The sequence below is a fragment of the Ascaphus truei genome, unplaced genomic scaffold, assembly GCF_040206685.1.
Source record: "Ascaphus truei isolate aAscTru1 unplaced genomic scaffold, aAscTru1.hap1 HAP1_SCAFFOLD_2373, whole genome shotgun sequence".
Taxonomy (NCBI): Eukaryota; Metazoa; Chordata; class Amphibia; order Anura; family Ascaphidae; genus Ascaphus; species Ascaphus truei.
In genome coordinates, this window is record NW_027455295.1 from 17501 (window position 1) to 39893 (window position 22393).

General features: G+C 42.4%; 1 protein-coding gene across 1 annotated transcript in view; it reads left to right on the top strand.

Moving 5' to 3' along the window:
• The window catches only part of LOC142478303 (dynein axonemal heavy chain 7-like), a gene marked incomplete at its 3' end in the record, with an annotated part of 31883 nt that extends 11165 nt beyond the window's left edge, over positions 1 to 20718 (top strand). Inside the window, exons 2-9 of the mRNA XM_075582460.1 lie at positions 1194 to 1259; positions 7074 to 7179; positions 12266 to 12446; positions 15673 to 15763; positions 16584 to 16764; positions 17386 to 17458; positions 19444 to 19569; positions 20509 to 20718. Of these exons, the coding sequence (XP_075438575.1) occupies positions 1194 to 1259; positions 7074 to 7179; positions 12266 to 12446; positions 15673 to 15763; positions 16584 to 16764; positions 17386 to 17458; positions 19444 to 19569; positions 20509 to 20718 (1034 nt within the window). The remainder of the gene's footprint in view (positions 1 to 1193; positions 1260 to 7073; positions 7180 to 12265; positions 12447 to 15672; positions 15764 to 16583; positions 16765 to 17385; positions 17459 to 19443; positions 19570 to 20508) is intronic.
• Positions 20719 to 22393: the final 1675 nt, after the last annotated feature.

The window sequence follows — 22393 nt, forward strand, 5'->3', positions numbered from 1 at the left end:
CACGCACACACAGACACGCACACACAGACACGCACACACAGACAGACACGCACACACACACAGACACGCACACACACACAGACACGCACACACACACAGACACGCACACACACACACAGACACGCACAGACACACACACGCACACACGCACACACGCACAGACACGCACAGACACGCACACACCGCACAGACACGCACACACGCACAGACACGCACAGACACGCACACACACGCACAGACACGCACAGACACGCACACACGCACAGACATGCACAGACACGCACAGACACGCACAGACACGCACAGACACGCACACACACGCACACACACGCACACACACACGCACAGACACGCACAGACACACGCACACACACGCACACACACGCACACACACGCACACACACGCACACACACGCACAGACACAGAGACACACACAGACACAGAGACATCCCCGATCCAGCCAATGAAACGCCCCCTCCCGTAATAGCCACGCCCCCTCCTGTAATAGCCACGCTCCTGCTCTAAAAAATTTGCAGGGCAGCGATTGCTCTTGCTTGGAGAGATGGTGACGTCATTGCTCTCCAAGAATGAGCGCGGTCAGCGGCACAGGGGACTCAGCCTAACACTTTAGGGAACTATCTCTTATATAAGCGTTGGAGCTTCCATGAATTCTGCAATTATGTATTTATTAGAATCAAATAGGCTCCCACCTTTTTTTTTTTTTTTTTTTTTTTCAAACCTTGTAATGCACTATAAATTATTATTATTATTATTATTATTTGCGTATACCCAGGGGTGCCATTTACATGCCACAAAACACAGAAGAACAATTGCCCTATTTCAAACTGAATAACAATGTGGTACAGGATTATGTGAATTCAAGAATATCACATGTTGTATTTAATTCAAATAATCTTTATACATTTTAATCCAACCGTTATCCCCATACTGGCAAACCCTACATATCTATAAGGGAGATGTCCTTATACATAGCTAAAAAATGCATTGCTTTACATTTTCTGTTGGTGAAAGGTATTTTATCTCATATCACCCTCAATGTTCTCCCAAAAAATAATATTATAGTTTTCTATGTAAAAATGCAAACTGTTATACCTACACCCCTTTTAAACATTTTATTATTTGACATTTATATATATTTATATTTTAAGGTGAAAATATTTTTTTTTTACAGCCTGCAAAATATAGCAAAGGAAAATTACCGAAGTCTCCATTACGATTTTTACCACAACTACTAGAGGTAATATTCACACTCTTTGTACTCAAATTGTCCTCCGAAGGGCATGCCAGCATCATTTTATTTTTTTCATTTGACCTGAACCGGGTATCCCACAGAGCTCATTGGCTCAATAGAAAAGCCGTGACATCATCTATTGGTGATATCGGTGGCTATGTTTGTAGTTCGTGGCCATATTTATCAATTTTTGTATGTCAGAACTGACACAAAAAAAAATACAAATATCTCTGGAAAACTGCATATCTCCATGGGAACCCCCCCAGTGCAGGAAGGATTTAAAATAAGTTTTAAAATACTACCAGCCGGTAATGCCTTTTTAATATTTGTAAAAAGAAGTTACTAAAGACAGAAAGTTGTATATTATTATTAATTCCCAATTATGAGATTTAATTATTTTCATTGATTTTCAAATACATTTCAGCTTTTTAATCTGTCAATCTGTGGAGTTTGTTTTTCAGTTATTGCCAGTGGTGGATTTACAATTTTGCCGCCCTTCAGCCCATACCTTTTTGCCACCCCTACATTTTTCGTCTCACCTTCGAAACATCAAATGAATCGATAATATCACCAAATGACAACGATGAGAGTAGTTCTGATTCTATAGTGAGAATCCCTTCCCCAGTACACATACCCCCTCTCCTCAACAGGGCCGCAGACAGATTTCCCAGGACTAGAGTTACGTCTGGGTCCCCCCCCCCTCCCCGTGGAGTCGGCGGTATTGCAAGCCCCACCCCCCATTTCACACCTCATGAGCCCCCTCTATTTCCCCCCTCTTCCCATGTATTTCTCTCCCCTCCGTCTCACTCCCTCTTCCTCACTCACCCCCTCCCGCCTTGCATATATTTATCTCCCATGCGTCTCACTCTTAATCCCTCTTTTCCTCACTAACTCCCTCCCTCGCCCCCTCTCATTTGCCCCCACCTTCCGTCATTGACCCCACTCTCACTCAATCCCCCCCACAAAATACATAATAAAAAGACACCCTCCCCCAATACATATTAAAAAGATCCCACCCCCAATACATATTAAAAAGACACCCTCCCCCAACACATATTAAAAAGATCCCACCCCCAAAACATATTAAAGTCATCCCCAATACATTTTAAAAAGATATCCCCCACCACCCTAGTACATATTAAAAAGACCCCACTCCCCCAATACATATAAAAAGACCCCCACCCTCCCAATACATATAAAAAGACTCCACCCAATACATATAAAAGACCCCCACTTCCTTCCCCAAATACATATAAAAAAATAGACTTGCCTTGTGGATGGCCAGGCTGGGCCCGGTGGCTGCAGGGGGCCCAGTGGCCAGCGCTGCAAGTTGGCCCCAATCTCTAGCCATACCCGGCTGACGGTTGCGGCTGGGCCCTGGCTCTCCATCAGCTGCAGGCCTCTTCCTCACTCTGTCCCATGCCGAGCTTCCAAAGTCAGCACGCACTGAGGTCCAGCTTACTTCCGCTCGGGCTGACGTCAGAGAAGTCTGTCGCGTGCTGCCAAAGTTGGAAGCTCCGCTTGGGACACAGAGTGAGGAAGAGGCATGCAGCTGATGGAGAGCCAGGGGCCAAGCCACGACTGGCAGCCGGGCCTGGCCAGAGATCGGGGCAAACTTGTAGCGCCGCCGCCGGGCCCCCTGCAGCAACCGGGCCCTGAACACCTGTCCCGGCTGTCCCCCGTCGGAGGCCCTGCACCTCCATACACATAATACCCCCCTCCCACCAGTACACATAATACTGCCCTCTCCTCAATAAACATAATAGTGCCCTCTCCTCAATAAACATAATACCGCCCTCTCCTCAATACACATAATACCGCCCTCTCCTCAATACACATAATACCGCCCTCTCCTCAATACACATAATACCGCCCTCTCCTCAATACACATAATACCGGCCTCACCTCAATAAACATAATACTGCCCTCTCCTCAATAAACATAATAGTGCCCTCTCCTCAATACACATAATACCGCCCTCTCCTCAATACACATAATACCGCCCTCTCCTCAATACACATAATACCGCCCTCTCCTCAATACACATAATACCGGCCTCACCTCAATACACATAATACTCCCTTCTCCTCAATACATTAGAGCCCGAATTATCCGACCTTCGGTTATCTGACCTTCCATTTTATCCAACATCTGCGCGCACGACCCGCTCCCGCCGCTCGCAGCATATCTGCATTGCGAGCAAGCATTGTAGCTTTGTTTGCTCGTCTAGTGTTAAACATGACAAGTCAAAAGAGAAAGAGAGTGGTTCTTTCAATTAAACAAAAATTTGAAGCCTTAAAGAGATTGGGCAAAGGCGAGTCCATGAAAGAAATTGCATCCGAATTAGGTGTTGGGTGAGTTATGGTTAGTGACTGGAAGAGAAAAAGAAGTGAGTTGGAAAAGTGGTGCTCTCATCGGTTACTCAAGGGATGGGCTGAAAGATAGGAAAACAATGAAAAATGTGATTATGAAAAAATGTTATTATGAAAAGGTCAGTGAAACTTTGTTCTTATGGTTCACACAGCAAAGAGATAAGGGAATGCCTATCACCAGACCGATCCTGCATGATAAAGCTCTAATTTTCCAAATGAATGAAGGGGAACATGATTTCACGGCTAGTGTAGGCTGGCTTAATCGCTGAAAAAATGGTACGGGAATACGGGGTGAGGCAGCTCAATATCTGTGGCGAAAAACTATCGGCAAATTCTTTTGAATTTAAGAAATTTAAAGCAATATTTCACAGTCTCATCGACAATGAAGGATTTCACGTGAGCATATATATAACTGCAATGAAACAGGCCTTAGCTATTAAATGTTACCTTCAAAAACTCTAGCTTCCCGGGCTGAAGCTCCAGCTCCTGGCTATAGACGAAGTAAGGAAAGAGTGACAATTCTAGCCTGCAGTAATGATACAGGTAACCACAAAGTGAAACTCACATTAATTGGGAAGGTCAAGAACTCACAGGCTTTCAAAAACCTACTGTAACTGTTACTGCTTTACCAGTTTTGTACAAGAATCAGAAGAGTGCATGGATGGATTCAGAAATTTTCCGAGACTGGGTTTTCAAACTAATTGTTTCTTCAGTAGAACAACACTTACCAAGGAAATAAATCCTTGTCATGGATAATGCACCTAATGCACTCCCCAATTCATATCCTAATGAGGATGAACTGGGGAGTGGGGACATTAAAGTACATTTTCTTCCTCCTAATGTCACCTCATTGTGCCAACCTATGTACCAAGGTGTGCTTGCAGCTTTAAAGAAAAAATATCGTCATATGCTTTGAACTTCGCTCAAGCAATAGATGATGGAGATGATATGCTAGATAAACTAAAGAAAGTTAATCTACAGTAAAAGATGTTTTTTTTTTTTTTTTTATTGGATAGCACAATCATGGGCAGATATTGAACCACAAACTTTGTACAGATCATGGAGAAATTTGCTTTCAGAAGACGAAGCACAAGAAATTATGGCCGAAAATTCCGATAACCTGCTACATTTATTACAACAAATTCCATGCATTGAGGAATTTAATGATAATGATATAGATGAATGGATGGACAAAGACGAGCAACAGGAGTTGACTGAACACGACATAATAGCTCTGGTAAATCAGGATGAAGAGATTGATGCTGGGACTGGGATGGGACATGACCGAATTGAGAGAATGAGTCATAACGAAGGAGTCAATGCACGCGAGGCGGCACTGGTTTACGTTGAACAACAAGGGGAGGCAACTGCTACTGATGTCATGTTATTGAGACGGTGGCGCGACATTGCTGCAAGAAAGAGAAACAATGCTGGGAAACAATTGTCAATAACTAATTTCTTTAAGCAATAAGGCTGCGATTATAGTGCCTGCGGCGTTGTGTGCCACCAAAACAAATTCCTGCAATCGTCAAAGGTTCACATAATGTGCGCGACCGTGCGGAGGCACGATGGAGAGTCAGAATCCAGGAGAGACAAATTAATTTGTATCTCCAAGAAATGGCCGCGTGAAGTCAGTCACGTGAAGCGGTTCAGCCAATGAGGGCGAACAGCTCGCGTGAAATCACAGCCACATCTCCCTTTTACCTCCCGATGTCTCCTGCCTTCAGTGCAAATATCGCACGCGCACCGCACGAGTCACATGATACAGTCGCACTGCAGAAGGCAATTGTGGCCTAACTGTTGAATAATTATGTACTGTTTTAATAAACCAAATACATGTGTATGTATGTAGTATACAAACTTACACTGTACTGTATTTAATATATTACAAAGTTATACTGCATTAATATTGGATTTTTTTCACTCTCCCCTCATATTTCCGTATTATCCAACACGGTCTTGGTCCTGTTTAGGTCGGATAACCGAAACTCTACTGTACACATAATACCGCACTCTCCTCATGCACATAATACCGCCCTCTCTTCAATACACATAATACCGCCCCCTCCCTAATACAGATAATAGGGCAAATGGCAAATCCACCACTGGTTATTGCCCCTGCTCGGCTCTGCTCAAGGCCATCTCCTCTCTGCTCCTTTTATATCTACAAGCCTTTGATACCTAAAACATTTGTCACTTGCTGCTCCCTTTCTCTGGAACTCATCCCCTCCTCTATATGCCAATGCCAAGTTTCTTCTCCATATCTTAAAGCCCCTTTTGAAATCTAACCTACTGTAAATATAACAAAATACACGTTCAACTACCCTCTCTTATCCATTCTCTATTAACCAGTACATTTTTATATACTTCTACTGTCTCTGTAAATCTCCTAAAATAACACTAAGGCTGGGGCCATAGAGGGGGTAGCAGGGCTGAGGCGCGCTGACGCTGAGGCTCGCCTGCTGAAATCTGCGCGATTTCATGCCCATGCAGGCGAGCCAGCGGGCGCGATCGGAGGTGGGGGGAGACTGAGGGAGGCGGGGTAGTGACGTCGCTGGGCCAACCGCCCGCGACGCACCGTCGTCACGGCGCCGTGACGTTGACGCTGCTCCGCACTGATCGGATGTTTTCAGCCGACAGCGCTCTGAAAAACAGCTTGGCTGTCGGCTGAAAAATCCAGCGCCTCAGCACGCCTGGGGACGCTCGCGTGAGCCCCCTCTAAAGACATCCTCTTGGAGGATGCAGGGGCTCAGAGCGGAGCGTCTGCACGGCTCAGCGCGGCCTGTCCTTCTATGGACTCGGCCTTAGGCTGCGTCCACGCTAGCGCTGAGCACGCGGCACTTGCCGAGTTTATTTATTGGAATCTTAATACTCACGTCCCCGGTCACGCGGCCACACGGGCACGCACGCTCTCCCAAGCGTGGAGCTTGGGGAGACAAAAAAAAAAAAGAGTTTGAAGCGCAGTCAACATGCCCCCACGCGCGTGCTTGCAAAATAGACAGGACACCCGGTGCTCATGCTTGGAGAGTTGGTGACGTCACCGTTCTCAAGCATGAGCACGGTCAGCACCAGCAGGAACGCAGCCTAAGATTGTAATCTCTTTGGGACAGGACTTCTTTTTTCAAACGATTCATTTTACGTTTCATGCACTTATCACACATTTCTACATAAACCTATCTTTTGGGGTGATCTATCAACATAAACAAAGTGTGCATAGAAGTTTGTTTTGATGCATTGCTCCATTTTCTGAAAATTGCACTTTTTAGCCCCAGGTTACCCCTGCTTCCTATCGATGTAAAAAAAGGGGGAGTGGTACATAAAGAAAACGAGTAGTGTGAACTGCACCTTTTGTAAGAGGCTGTTTATTATCCCCATACAGAATGTTGCTTAAGATAAAGTAGAACACGACTATTTATGTCCTAAAATAACAGGATCTCTTTTGTTTTAGGTGAGCTATAAGCCCCAATGGAAAAAAACTTCACCCACATTTCTTCTAAGAGAACAGAAAGAAGAAGAGCAAAAAGGTGTCCGTGAACCTTATGACTTGTCACCCAGTAAGTGCCTCATAAGTCAGCACATCAGCTGATTTATAATTTTTCCTTACTTGGCTTTAAGTTTAGTTCAAAGTTTTAGTAGCCGTATTGGTCCTGGAGAAATGTAGTTTCATTGTAGGTTGTGATACCTTTTAGGGGGCTAACATTAGGGTTCTTGTAGATGAAATTAACGACAGGTAACTCTCAATGTATTATTTCCTGGTAAAACATTTTATAAATAAATTAGAGCATATAGAGCTTACAAAACCTCATCATATTATGTGGTTTTGGAGGGTCTGTACAGTATCATTTAATCTATAAAGAACTGTAATGTTGTCTGTATCTTTAATAATTAGGTTTCTCTTTACCCAATGTAGAGGTAATAAAAATCACAGTATGCCACCCACCTCATAAAGTACGTACATCACTAGTGTAGAATTAAAAAGCTACAGTAATGATTGATTCTCAGAATATCAAGAATTGTTATGCAGGCACATGTCGAGAAACGAAAAAAAAAAAAAATTCTTCTGCCGTGCCTGCCGTGCCTGCCGTGCCGAAAAAGTGAAAGGCAGGAGCCTTTTCTGAGCCAAACCCTAAGTAAAAGGCCAAGGCTAATAAAGAAAACCTTCTGAAGACTCCAAAGGCTAAGAAGCCTGGGCCTTATTATGTCAAGAAGAAATTCGCTGATGTAGAAAAAACGCAAAACAAATGGCAGCCACCCATCGACGACGCTGCTCTACAGGGAACCCCTATGCCACCTTCTCCTGCACCGATCGACGATGCTGCTCTCCCGGGAACCTCCAGGACACCTTCTCCTGCACCCATCAACGACGCTGCTCTCCAGGGAACCCCCAGGACACCTTCTCTTGCTCCCATCAACGACGCTGCTCTCCAGGGAACCCCCAGGACACCTTCTCTTGCACCCACCGACGACGCTGCTCTACAGGGAACCTCCAGGACACCTTCTCTTGCACCCATCAAGACGCTGCTCTCCAGGGAACCCCCAGGACACCTTCTCTTGCACCCATCGACGACGCTACTCTCCAAGGAACCCCCAGGACACCTTCTCTTGCACCCATCGACAACGCTGCTCTCCAGGGAACCCCTATCTCATCCGCTCCAGCACCCATCCACTCAGATGTCCACAGCACTCCTAGCACAAGATCCAGCTCGTTAGCCCGCATGCTGAATGGGTTCAGTGTCGATATCCCTGAGAACTCTATGGTGGTAAAGATCGATCTTCTTTTAGAGACCATGCTAAATATGAATAGGTGGATGGAGAAGATGGATAAGCGTATGGAGAAGATAGAGACTGACATAGCGGGGATAGATAGTTTGCTTGGATTTCCTGCCCCTGTATGTTGGATGCAGGAGCAGGAGGGTGGCATGGATGTGACCTTCACCCTTCCATCACCAAGCGTACCCCCTCCGTCTGAAGAATATGTGTTCATGTATGCCATTGACGAGGATGACATGACATCCCCGTCAAGACCACGCCAGGATATGACAACACAGATAAGGCGACTAATGCAGGAGGAAAGCATCCTCCCAGACCACCTACCCTCATCCGCTGCCAGAAGCACACCCGCTCCCAGAAGCACACCCGCTCCCAGAATCACACCCATACACGCTTGCATTGAAACCGTGCCCGACATCAGCATGCGCGACCTGCCCCAGCAAATCAGGGAGAAATATAATGTTGCAAGTGCTGGTATAGCCCAGAGATATGCCATGTACATCTTCAAACACCACGTAAGTTACGAGGTGTACTGCGGGTGGACCCACAACGTGAATTACGAAGGGAGTCGCGTCAAAAAGGCTCTTCCTGAAAATGTAAGGAGAACTATTGTGGAGGAATTGCGGTGTTATTTTACAATTACCGATCATTTAATGAGAATCGTGAGAGACTCCATAAATGGCATTTTGAGGCACACAAGGGCTCGTCCCTGGAAGGACAGACTGGTGGGGATCGAATTCGCTGCGTGATTGTTCGTCTGTTCAAAAGTTATAAATAAATGTTTTTACTTACTCCAAATAAATAAAAAAAATGTTGATTCTTTTAAATTGTTTAATTATGTCACCTTTTATAACAATGGTCAAAAGTTATAAATAAATGTTTTTACTTGTCTCTTGTTCACATACTGTACACGCATGTGCATAAATGTGATGATAGGCATACAGTATGCGTTTCAACAAGGTTCCATGAGACATACTGTACTGTAGGCATGCGCATTAAATCAAAACAGTATTAAAACAATACTGTACATACAGGTATAGAATATACATACTGTATACTGTAGAATAAATACATATTGCATAGAATAAAAGATTATAATTTTTTATTTTTCGGGTTTCTTAAACAGTATGTAAAAAAGTATTGTATATGAAAACATCAGCATACTGTTTAAGGTTTTCTATAAAGCTCACAGTTATTCTATCCTAATCAATAAAAATGGCACTGTCACTAAATTGTTGCCTCCAGTACTTGGATTTTTACAACGTTAAAAAAAGCGATATTATCCATCGAAATCCCTCCATTTGTTGTTCTCCGCTTGATGACAAAGTTTCTTTTCTGTGGAAAAATACAATTATTACTGGTACCGTATGTTATATTTTTCCGTTATTGCTGCTGATAGATTGTTCTGTTGTTCATAATTTATAACATAATGTTTTAACTACAAAAAAATAAAACAAAGTTGAATTTTTTATATATTGTTTCATTGTTTCATTGTGCAACCTTTTATAAAAATGTCAGTGTTTTCTAAAACATACTGTACAGTAAGTATTGTATAACATATCACATACTGTAATGGTTGGTTAAAATTAGTCAGTACCATAAAGAAGTTCCCACAATAATTTTCTCAGGGGCGTCTCTTGTTCACATACACGCATGCGCCTAAATGTGATGACACGCATATGCGTTTCAACAAGGTTCCAATGAGACATACAGTGCGTGCACGCGCCTAGCTGTCCACCAATTGTTCAGTATCTACTGTAGAAGCTGCTCAGCCAATCATAGTGCTGGACTATATTTTCTAGAATTGTGAATAAAATAATAGAACTAAATAACCATAAGCAAAGCGATTGATTACAGGAGAACGGACCATTCTGCAATAACTAATCGCTTGTCTGTGTGCATAATGTATTAATATTTAAAAAAAAGAATAAAATACGGCAGCTTGACTGCAGGTTTTTACCTTCACTATAGACTTTGCCAATCGGTTGGCGCCGAGCCACTGCCACCAGTCCCGTATTCTTGATTATACACGTAGTTGACAGGTGACAGCGGGCATGCTACACCTGTTGTTGAGAGCTGATGAAGCTGGAAATCTTTTTGGTACATGCAAGCTTGCTGGTATCTATACGTGAAATCTTGCTCAGGCTGCAGGTATCCAGGAGGGGACAGATAGCAAGGGTTGCCGGTCAACAGGTTTTCAGTGACGGTCGTACCGTTATTGTAAGCTGGCGCTGTTCCATTCCTGGCCTGGGACTGACTAATCTTAGTTGGTTTTACCATGACCTTTCGCCTTTTGAAGTCTTCATGATCAAAGATACTGGGAAAATCTGGCGCAACACCCCAATACCCTCCTCCTCTAACTCCGGGTGCAGGAGCAATACGAAAAAAACATGGATCGATACATAACTTTTTCCTTATTGCACGCTTCCACACACGAGCATCTGGTGAAAATTTGTAAAAGTCATAATTTTCGATAAAATATTGATAAATTTGACCAACTGTGGCTATATTATCATCTGCTGCATTAATTGCGGACCATATTAAATAAGCGTACGTTATGTCGGGGATTTTGCACAGGGACTGCGGCGGTGTACTCATTGCAGGACAGGAGAAATCCAGTACAGTTACTGTATGTAAAAAAAGAAACTATGCATTTAGTTTTTATTATGAAACGCCTAAATTGATACAGTATTGTAACGTCTTCAGTACCAAAGACATGAATGCGGTGAAGCATGTGGAATTCAGAAAATGCAACCGCTACGCCCCCCAGGAAATGTTAAAATAAAAGCTGCCGCAGCAGTATGCGGTGCTCTGCAGTGCCACCTGCTACCCAGAAGTGTTTAAGCAGTCAGACAGCTCTGCTCTCCTCCCTCCTACCGGCTACAGCTATTCTGTGATCAGCTCCACGCTCAGCAGCCAGTATCCTCCTCTGATCTCCTCCAACCTCAGCTCTCCTCCTACCCGCTCAAACCGGGAGGAAAATGGATCATTAATAACCGTGACAGTCCTTGCAAAACCGGGACATTTTGACAATTATTGGAGAACCGGGACAGCTCATTAAAACCTGGGACTGTCCCAGCTAAACTGATACGTCTGGTCATCGTAACCCTAGCAGAGTTCACTTGGGAGCACTTCTAGTAGAAAAAAAGAACAAAGCTTAACTTTCATTGTACCAAAACTAATAAAACACACACACACATATATGATAAAACATACACTAAAAACATGAGGCAGCTCCAGAGTGGAGGGCATGGATCAGTTATGTCAATCTTAGTATTCAAATCAATTTGACAGTATAGCAGACCCAAAGTCTTAAAATGATGAAACTGAAATCCAAGCTCATTTGTTAATATTGTTTCACTTTAATGAGCATTCATTAAAGCATAGCTGACCCCGCTTATACTATTACTAGTTGCTCTCGCCCCAAATAATAGTGCCAAGAGTACAAAATATATTATTTGATTTGAAAATTGAAATACTGTTAAACAATACATATGCTTTGAACTGAAATACTGCTATGCTCCATGAATGGCTCAGTAAGTTTATGACTTGGGTCTGCTATACTAAATTGCTTTGATGACTAAGATCAATATCACTGATCCATGCACTCCACTCTGGAGCTGCTTCATGCTTTATCATATATGTGAGTGTATTCTTAATTTTTATTACGTACGGTCCAATAAAAGTTTTGCTTTTTTCCACTAGGAATGGAGTGCTCCAAGTGAATTCTGCTTTGGTATACCTCTCAGTACCTATTTTTGTGCAGAACTATGTTGGTCCCTTAAAATGTATCTAATTTTTCAACATTGTTAATACAATTCGGCACTAATGCATTAATATATCAACGTAAGTATTTTTTTTATACTACAGGAACATTTGCCATTCCAAAACAAAAAAGGAACAAGCTTATTGATGTTGGTTCCACTGCATATGGATCAACAAGAGTGGATGATTTATCTACTGGACCTTCCACTTCCAAAATGAGAAGAAGCTACTCTCACCCAAAGAAAGATCGTGAACGATTCAGAAGTGCTCTTGTTGATATCATCATGTGTGTTATGAATTTATTTTTCTTTATTTCACTTTTTTTGTCATACAGTTGTAAATGTATAGTGTACTGTACCTAGCTAAATTTCCTGGTTCTGTCGTAACAGACCATGCAGATCTGGTTGCATTAACTCTTCTGAAGATGCACAGATATTGGCCTTTACATTAAAATGCGATGGCATTTCTGTGCCAAAACTGGCAATATCACATGGAAATGTATCTCTGCTTATTCCGTAAACAGCCCTTGCATGTCCAAACCATAAGATAATGCTAGAAAACGTCCATTTGCTTACATCTCCCCCTTTAAAAATGAACCTATATTCCACGTGGTAAAATGAATGATACATGGAAAAATATGCAAATAAACCATTTTAAATATTTTTGCATATATTTTATTATTTCCCAGGTATCATTCAGTTCACCATATGGAATATAAGATAACTTTTTGGGGGAATATATAAGCAAATGTTGTATTAATTTGGCACTACAGGCAAAAGTGCATGGAAATTAAATGTCCATCGTGGAAGTTTTTTGCATAGATACTTATTCATGAATACGACCAGATATTTATTCAAATTATGTTCCATTTGTTATTAGAGGCACTAGCTTTAAAGGCTAATAAGATATTATCTTGCATAAAATGGATATGACAAAAAACAAAAATACCCAATGCAATATCCAATGTGACAAAATACATAGTTAAATACTTCAATGTTAGTATTCTCATGAGTAATGGTCATTTACTTAAACCCTTTGGCTAAAGCATTATAAGCCTGCAGCCACGTCACAACATGTCCAGTATGCAGGTCCTAACACTACCTGTGAAAATTCTCATTTACCTCTGAATGGTCTCAGTAGTCCTGCACAGGTACATGGAAAAACCTGCTACTTAAAAAGTGGAGAGGGGTTATCTTAAACCCAGGGATGAGGGGCCACAAACCTCCAACCAACTGATACCAGTTGAAATTTAATGAACACACAGCCCCTGCAAGCTCTAACCTCAAAACACACCACATATATATATATATATATATATATATATATATATATATATATATATATATATATATATATATATATATATTTATATATTTTACCAGATTGGAGTCCGGAAAAAACGAGACAGCACACAGTCCAGTAGGTCCAATAAAGCTGTATTCAGTGTAACATGGCACCACCTCCAACGTTTCGGTCAACCAAGCGTGACCTTCCTCAGGGACGTGCCTGAGGAAGGTCACGCTTGGTTGACCGAAACGTTGGAGGTGGTGCCATGTTACACTGAATACAGCTTTATTGGACCTACTGGACTGTGTGCTGTCTCGTTTTTTCCGGACTCCAATCTGGTAAAATCTACTTTTTACATGTGCATATGGGACAAGCATCAGCATTTCTTCATTTGTTTACAGTGTGCCAACTGAGTGTGATTTTTTCATTTTTATATATATATATATATATATATATATATATATATATATATAACTGTATGCTCATCTGCATGTCTTAGGCAGGTATATATATATATATATATAATCTCCAACACACAGAGTTGGTGCCGCAATGAGAACCACTCCCCATAAATCAAAATAAATCAATGGGCCAGATGTAGGGGTGAAAGTTACCCTCTGGTCACCAGAATATACCTGGCAAAAAGAGACAGCACACTGAATATTAAAGTAAGTACAGTAGTACTGTATGTATTAAAGCATAGGCATCGCAACCAACCAATGTTTCGGTCCTCAAGATGAGACCTTCTTCCAGGTAATGCAGTGTTAGAGTGCCAAACATAAAACATATATACCCACAATCCCTTGCACCCCCCTACTCACCACAAATGGAAAACATCCCAGTAAGTATACCAGCTGTAGCTGCTAAAATCACTGTGAATACTAATATCCAAGCAATTATTATTATTGAAGTATTTAAACGTTATACTTATTACAATATATGTTTTGTCAATTAGATGTAGCATTGAGCACTCCTGTCTTTTGTTGTATACATTTGCCACACTCAGTAGCACTCTTTTTGACATAAATATATATTCATGATGTGGTGGGTATAGGCGTTTTTCTAGCTGTTAATGTGTGTGTTAATCAAAAACAAACAAATACAATAAGCCCCCCTCCACAAATACACACACACACACACACACACACACACACACACACACACACACACACACACACACACACACACACACACACACACACACACACTAGGCCCCTCTCCCCCAATACAGAGACACACACACACAATATGCCCCCTCTCCAAATACAGAGAGACGCACGCACACACACACACACACACACACAACAGGCCCCCCTCCCCAAATACAGATACACACACACACACACACACAATATAGGCCTTCTCCCCAAATACACACACACACACAATAGGCCCCCCTCCCCAAATACAGACATGCATTAAACCACCCACCCCAAATACACGCATAGAATAAGCCCCCCATCCCAAATACACACACACACACACACACACACACACACACACACACACACACACACACACACACACACACACACACACACAATACTGTAATCCCCTCTCCCCAATACACACACAATAATCCCCCCTCCCAAATACACACACACACAAACACACACACACACACACACACATAATAAGCCCCCCTCCCAAAACATACACTCAAATACAAACACAATAAGTCCCCCTCCCCCAATACACACACAATAAGCCCCCCTCCGCAAACACACACACAATAAGCCCCCACCCCCCACCCCCAAAACAAAAACCATGCACACACCTTAGGGGGTAAAGGGCCTGGGAAAGTGGTATAAGGGGGTCCTGGTTCATGTGGGCTTACCTGGGGCCCTTGGGTGGGCCTGCTGGAGAAGCATGGCCAGTGTACAGGAGAGCCCTGCTTGTCCACAGTGGCCTGGGGAAAGGAGGGACAGATGGGGGTGCCGAGGGAATGGGAGGGCCCTCCAGTCCTGCAGGAGAGGAGAGAGGGGAGGGACAGCTGGGGCAGCAGCCAGAAAATGGGGGGGCCCATCTTGCCTGCAGCAAGAGAACTGTAGGGTTGCCGCCTGGCTGGGTCCGGGACAGCAGTTCCAGCTGCCCCCCCTGTCAGTGGCCCTGTATGTGAGTGTATCCATCTGCGTATGCTGGAGATTATCTGCTGCAGAAAACTATAAACTGTAGGCTTTTTGAAGTAAAAACTCTACTGTTCAAATTTGCTTTGATTTTTTTAGGCAAAATGACATTGCTACTTTCCAGTCTTTTGAGCATGATCAAATTCACCCGCCCACAGGAACTTCTTCTGCACTGGAAAAAGACATCCTGGTAAATACAATATCTTTGGGTAAAATAAAAACAGAGTGAAGTCCAGATTAATTATGACATAATGGTATTAAATGGTGCAGATAGCACTACTTTTTTTTATTTACAGTATGAACCCAGAGTATAAATACTTATTTATCACACATTTAGTTTAACTTCTTTAAGTTAAAGGAATATACTGTTTTTAGAGAATAAATCGTTGTGAAATATTGTCCAAAAAAATCTTAGTAGCAATGTTTCAATACATAAACGGTCATATTTATATTAAAAAAAAAAGTACTAAACTATAAAAGACTTTCTGAGCTGAAGAATGGCAATATTCAGTTAAATGGGCTGTATGAGGCCATATTTACTACGTTTCGCTGAAAAGGGTCTTATGGAGAAGGGTCTTATGCTTAGTAAACATGGCCCATATGGTTCCTAATTCTGGTACAGTGTCACTACTTTTTAAGCCACTTCCATTACGGATGTACACAGATAAAGAAGCATAGCTTTAAATGTTAACACACAAGTTTATATATTCAGCCTGGATCTTCAAATACAGTATTCACACATCACCAACAGTACATAGCCTTTTATTCTGCCTTTGCAAGTAAAGCTTATACTTTATCAAATGGCACTTAAATATTTCTGGGACTAACATACTAATCTATCTATGGCTCAGTCTTTATATTGGAATTTACAAATGTCACTATTTGTAGTCAATAAACATATTGCACATTTAAACTGGGAAGACATTACAAATATTTCCACTTTTTTTTAATTTTCATATGACCCTCAGTGTTTGCATAATCCCTGTCCTTTGTTTTCTTTTATTTTGAAGAGATACAATTATTACATAAACCATGGAATTGACACAGAACATGTGGCACCAATGGAAGATTCATGGCTGGAAAATGTTTTGAACTTGGTTCCCGAACATCTAAAAGTTTACACAGAGAGCATATATGTGCTTTCGGATGAAATGAAAGAAGATTATCTTCTCAGCGTAAAGAAAGCCATCGGTAACATGTTATTTACATTCTTATTTATGTAGATGTACTTGATAATTGATGTTTGAAATGATTTTTGTGGATATTATCTGATTATGCCAGCGGCCATTCTCTTTCTTGGTGTTATACTCAGGGGTCCACACAAGCTGCATTAGTTAGAGCACATTCACTTCAATTACCTTTGCATGAATGCTACAGCTACAGTATATCCCACTTTGTTACCAAGCAGCTATGTTAGCAACTGGAATTAAATGTAAGGGTTGAAGGTATTAAGGAAAATTTAGCTTTGAAAGGACGCCAAAGGGCTTTTTCCATATCTGCCGAAGCAGCTGAACGGGCTGTCTGTTGCCAAAAGTCCCCATTGAAGTGAATGGGGAATCTGGATCGAAAACAGCCCTATTGGCTACCTCTACAGATAAAGAATAAGTCCCTATGAGAGGAGTTTGCCTATCTGTATCTAGGTATTTTGCACCCTAAAATGCATCCCCCCACATCCATCTACTAGTGAATTAAGGAAAGTTTCTAAATAAGAGGAGATAAATGATGCATATATTATAATACGGCTTATTGAATCACTCCAATATCAATATTAAATGCATTAAAGTGATCTTACTTTTTCTGTATCTGTTTTAGTTGACTTTGTATTAAAAGGCCCAAGGGAAAAAGACGACAAAAAGAAAACAGATCTTCCACCACACCGTTTGGAGTAAGAAATATTATTATATACTTTTCAATAACTAGCAGTATTATATGATAAAAGCCATTCAATATGTGCTAGAGAAGAGTTCAGCTCCACTCATATGAATCATTTCTAAATTAGAACTAAATGAATCTCCAGCAAACCGAAGTAGCTTTACAGAATAAAGACTTAAGGACCAGTTCCATATGCTGTAACATGCTGGGAGTATAAGACCACTAAGCATGGTATTCACCATATGCTTGATAAGACGGTTCTGGGTATGCCTCTTAAAAGAGGTGGTGGTTGAGGGAACTTTTTAAAATGTGAATGGTGAGGGTGTCTGACGGTAGGGGGTAAGAAGTTTCACAGTTAGGGTGCAGCCTTGGAGAAGTCTTGAAGGTGTAGGTCATGAGTCATGCAGAGACTGTGTGTGGGAGAGTTCTTGGGGATTAGATTGAAAAATGTAGAGAGGGATTGTGTCACGGAGAGCTTTGTAGGTGAAAACCATAACATTGAATTTGATTCTGCTGGGTAGGTAGCCAGTGTAGGGATTTGCACAGTGAAACAGCTGACGTTGGTGAGGTAGATGAGCCTGTCAACAGAGCTTAGGATGGACCAGAGGTGGACATTCAGAAGACGGGGCCCAACTAGGAACAGGTTACAGTTGTCCAGTTGCAGTATTAAAAGGGCATGCATTAGAATTTTGGTGGAACTAATTTTGGTAAGGAAAGGGCATATTTTAGCAATGTTTTCAGGGTAATTTTTGGCAAGAATTGGTGAGGGTCCGCATGTGGTATAAAGTCAAGGGATGGGTCAAGTATAACACCTACAGTAGGCCTCTGGCTTATGATATTGGGAGGATAGTGATTATCTACTGTAAGCCAGAAGTCACACATAGGGTTAGTATTAGAGGGAGGTTTTGCAAGGGTTTAAATGTGCATGTCTTAGGCTGAGTCCCCACTGGCGCTGAGCGCGCTCATGCTTAGAGTATGCGCGCCGGGTGTCCTGCAACTTGCGCGGGGGGAGGGGGAGACGTAATTGCGGGCTATCTGAGCAAGCGGGAAAGTTTAAAAATGTTATTTACAATAGCGCCGAGCGTGTGTGCCCGCCAATGCGCGCGCCAGAACATATCTATATATATGCGCAGCGCCAGCGGGGACTCAGACTTACACAGGGAAAGCACTACAAAGTCGGGTCATCCCATAAGTGGCAGTAAGGATCAAGTAACAGTGGGGTTGTCATTACTGATTGGCTAAGTGGCTGCAAGCTGCTCAGCTAGTATCTTTTTAAAGGGGACAAGGCCCTCTTCTTAATTAAAAAAAATAAAATAATTCACACAGTCCCCCCTGCTCCTTTATAATAAAAGGATTGCTGTTTTAAGTACAGATGCAGCCATTAGAACTATTAGAACTCTTGCCTGGGAGAGTTCTGGGACAATCTCACAGTAAATGCTGCAACATTGCCTCAACATTTTTATGAGATTCTTAATGGCCCATCGGATTAACACAGCAGGGGTCCCTGCAGTCCCATTCATTCATGTGCCTCACTGTCCCCTCCGGGCCGTGCTGAAGCAGGGTACCCTAGTGGTGAGCCGCGCTTGCGTTTTCAAGGGAGGTATTGCCGGGACAATGTGCCTACATGTATCCGAGAATCAGTCATGATTCCTGGGTACATTTATAGGGGAACCGACAAATCCCAGACCCCAACCTAGACACATTCTGTCATTGGTTCCTCCGCAAAACCCCCCTTGAAGCTCATACCCTAGCAATCCCTGCTTGAAAGGGAAAAACACAAAAAATGCTTTTAATACATACAGTATAACAGTGTTTACAATGTTACTGGGTCCAAGTGCTGACTCTCTGGGCCCCTTATAGACGGATCAGGGTTAACCAAAACGGGCTTGACCTTTATTAGAGAGCCTGGTTACCCCCTCCTGTCACACATGTCTCCAAAAATTGCTTCGTAAAACATTTAGAAGTAACTTTAAACTGTAAATGCTTTCTCCTTTTTAGATTAGAAATAGTTCCAAAACCTTGGAAGAAGTCTTTCTTGTTAAATTACCGTATCATAAAGGAGAATTTGAACTCAATAAATCCTACAATGGCTGCTGTTTTAGACTTGTGGCATTCGTCCTTCGGGTAAGTAAACACAACTGTAGTGGGCTTTTAACTCTTTTCAACAACACCCAGAGCAGACATACTGTAGCAGACAGAGGGTTAGCCATTAAACTGCTGTAGTGCCAATCATGACACGGTCACATGTAAATTAGTACAGACCTATTGGCACTATTGTAGTTCAATGAAATACAGCTATAAAAACATCCCACATGAATCTGGATGGAATCGCCACAGCATATTTATTATGATAAACATTATGAACTTTTATCTCTGGCAGATCCTTCACACCGTAAGGCTTTTCAAACTATATGCCAGCTACCATATGCACATATAACAATATACACTGATGTTTTATGGGGATAACTAAACAAATACTTTAACAAGATTGTAGTTTAAAATGCAGAAAAAAGTGGTGGAATAGCTCACAAAAAACTGTATAAGAAAAAAAACCAGATGAGACAACAGTTACTGAGGAAAATACAAGAAGTGGAGTAATCCCAAGACATAAGAACAACAATTGAATACAGTGCTGTGCAGGATGATGTGGAAGCGAATAACTGAAGGTGTACAGATGTAGCAGACGTTACTGCACCCGTTGGGGTGCCAGCAAGTGCAATAACATGTAAGCCCTGCTGCTTTTTCGGACTCAGCAAATGCAAACACAATGGTCTAAGTCTTGCTACAACCGGTCAGCGGGAGCAATAACGTCTGCTACAGCTGTGAGAAAATGTAACTATTGTGAATAAGATAATCGAAGATAACAAAACTTTAAAGAAGATGAAGCAGCGACTTTTGATTGAGAAGAAGCAAATCATCGCACTCAAAGAGATTGTGCTCTTTCATAAAGAGAGTTGAGCACTTCTCCAAGAAATTGTACAATAAGACAATTGCACACAGCCCAACCCAGCAGACGAAAAGCGAGAAAACCCCCAACCAATGATGTATCATGCATCCTTCCAGAAGAAGTGATAAAGGCAATACGATCTATGTGAAGGCCTCTGGGGAAGATGGAATTGCAATTTACATCCTGAAAGAAGCTGGAGAAGAAGTAGAGAAAATCCCTGTAAAACTTATGCTGCTTGAAAAGAGGAAAATTCCAGAACAATGGAGCAATGACATAGGTATCCTCATCCACAAGAAAGGAGATAGCGAAGACCCCAAGAACTACAGGTCAATCAGTCTACTTGCAATAATTTACAAGTTTTTTGTTTTTTTACGAGGATACTGTTGTGGAAAAATTAAGTCCCTACTTGTCACTTTTCGGGTAAGCGATTTGGTTGAGAACAGCTGTATGCAACAGTGCATTTAATAAGAATCAAACATTGCTGTCTGACTAACACAAAAGGCACTGCTGAGGTAGTCCCAAGCAATCTAATTTGTACCCCAAAAAGGGAGCGGGCAAGCATAATTTAATTTCATATGTCAGTATATTTATTACTTTCATTTGGCGTCTCATTTTTTATCTTATATGATGTGTGACAGAAACCAGGGGATGGTAATAAATTCCATATATAGGGCTCCCAGGATACTGAACAGTTTCTATCCTGTTTGGCCTGGGAGTGCAGCCTCATAATACATGCACTCCATCCCACAGTTTGGCAAGTGCTGGAATTGAGGGATTAGGGATCAAGACCAGAGTTTGTCTGCTGCCTGATTTCTGTCACCTGTCATGCTAATTAGAAATCAGGTATTTAAAACTGATTTCCTGGTTCCTCTTCCCTCTCCCCAAGAGCCTGGAGACAGGAAGGCTGCTGGAAGCAGAGAGGGGAAAAGCCTCTCCCCAAACAGGTTAAATCATTCTGTTCCTTTTTGTCTAAAACTGCAAAGTACCTTGTTTTATTGTTGGAAGTGGAAAAGCCACTTCAACCCTGAGTCAGGGAAAACCTAAGTTAAGTTATTGCTCAGGTGAGCAGCTTTTTGTTTTGCTGTGTTTCTGTTGTATGCACTGTGGCAGTCTCAGTGCCTGGGACTGAATAAACCAGGCATAGCCTGTTTAAAGGAACAGCACGTGACGCCTCATCATTTAACCTACCCTAAAAGACAGTGTTCTAACAGTCCCGGACAGACGGCGGAGCCCCGGAGTAAGCCATTTGTCACATATGGTGGAGAATGCGGGAAATTTAAAAAAAAAAAAAAGTTTTTTTTCTCTCCAAACAAGATGGAAGACGTGGTGAGTGCGCTGGTACACAATGTCGCTGCCCAGAAAGACACAAATGAAACCCAGCAACAGCTGTTAATAAACCAGCAACAGACGAATGCAGCCCTGCAAGAGGCTAATGCAAACCAGCAACAGACGAATGCAGCCCTGCAAGAGGCGAATGCAGCTCTGCAAAACGCGAATGCAAATCAGCAAGAGACAAACCACTTGCTGAGAGAGGAGCAACAACGGTTCGCCCAGGGCATACAGTAAGACTCCACTGGCAGAGGCAGCCCCAGTCCCGAAAATGACCAGGGCAAGCCACTACCTTCAGAAGATGGGGCCCTCGGATGATGTTGAAACCTATCTTCTCACTTTTGAACACACGGCACAGAGAGAGGGTTGGCCGTTCGCGCCCAAAGGTTCCACGCATGGTCCTTCACGTTGGATAAAGCCACCCGATCCCAGATGTATGACCTCAACCACCTCGCTCGGTAGTGGCTGTAACCCGAGATCAACTCAGCAAGCCACATCATGGAACGGTTGGTCATGGACCAGTTCTTGAGGAAACTTCCCTCTGCCCTACGCCATTGGGTCATTCAGAGTGACCCCCACAATGCAGACGAGCTGGTGGCCCTCGTAGAAAGGTACAATGCAGCAGAAGAGCACCTGCAACTCAGTCATGGAGCATCCCCACTACCCAAGGTT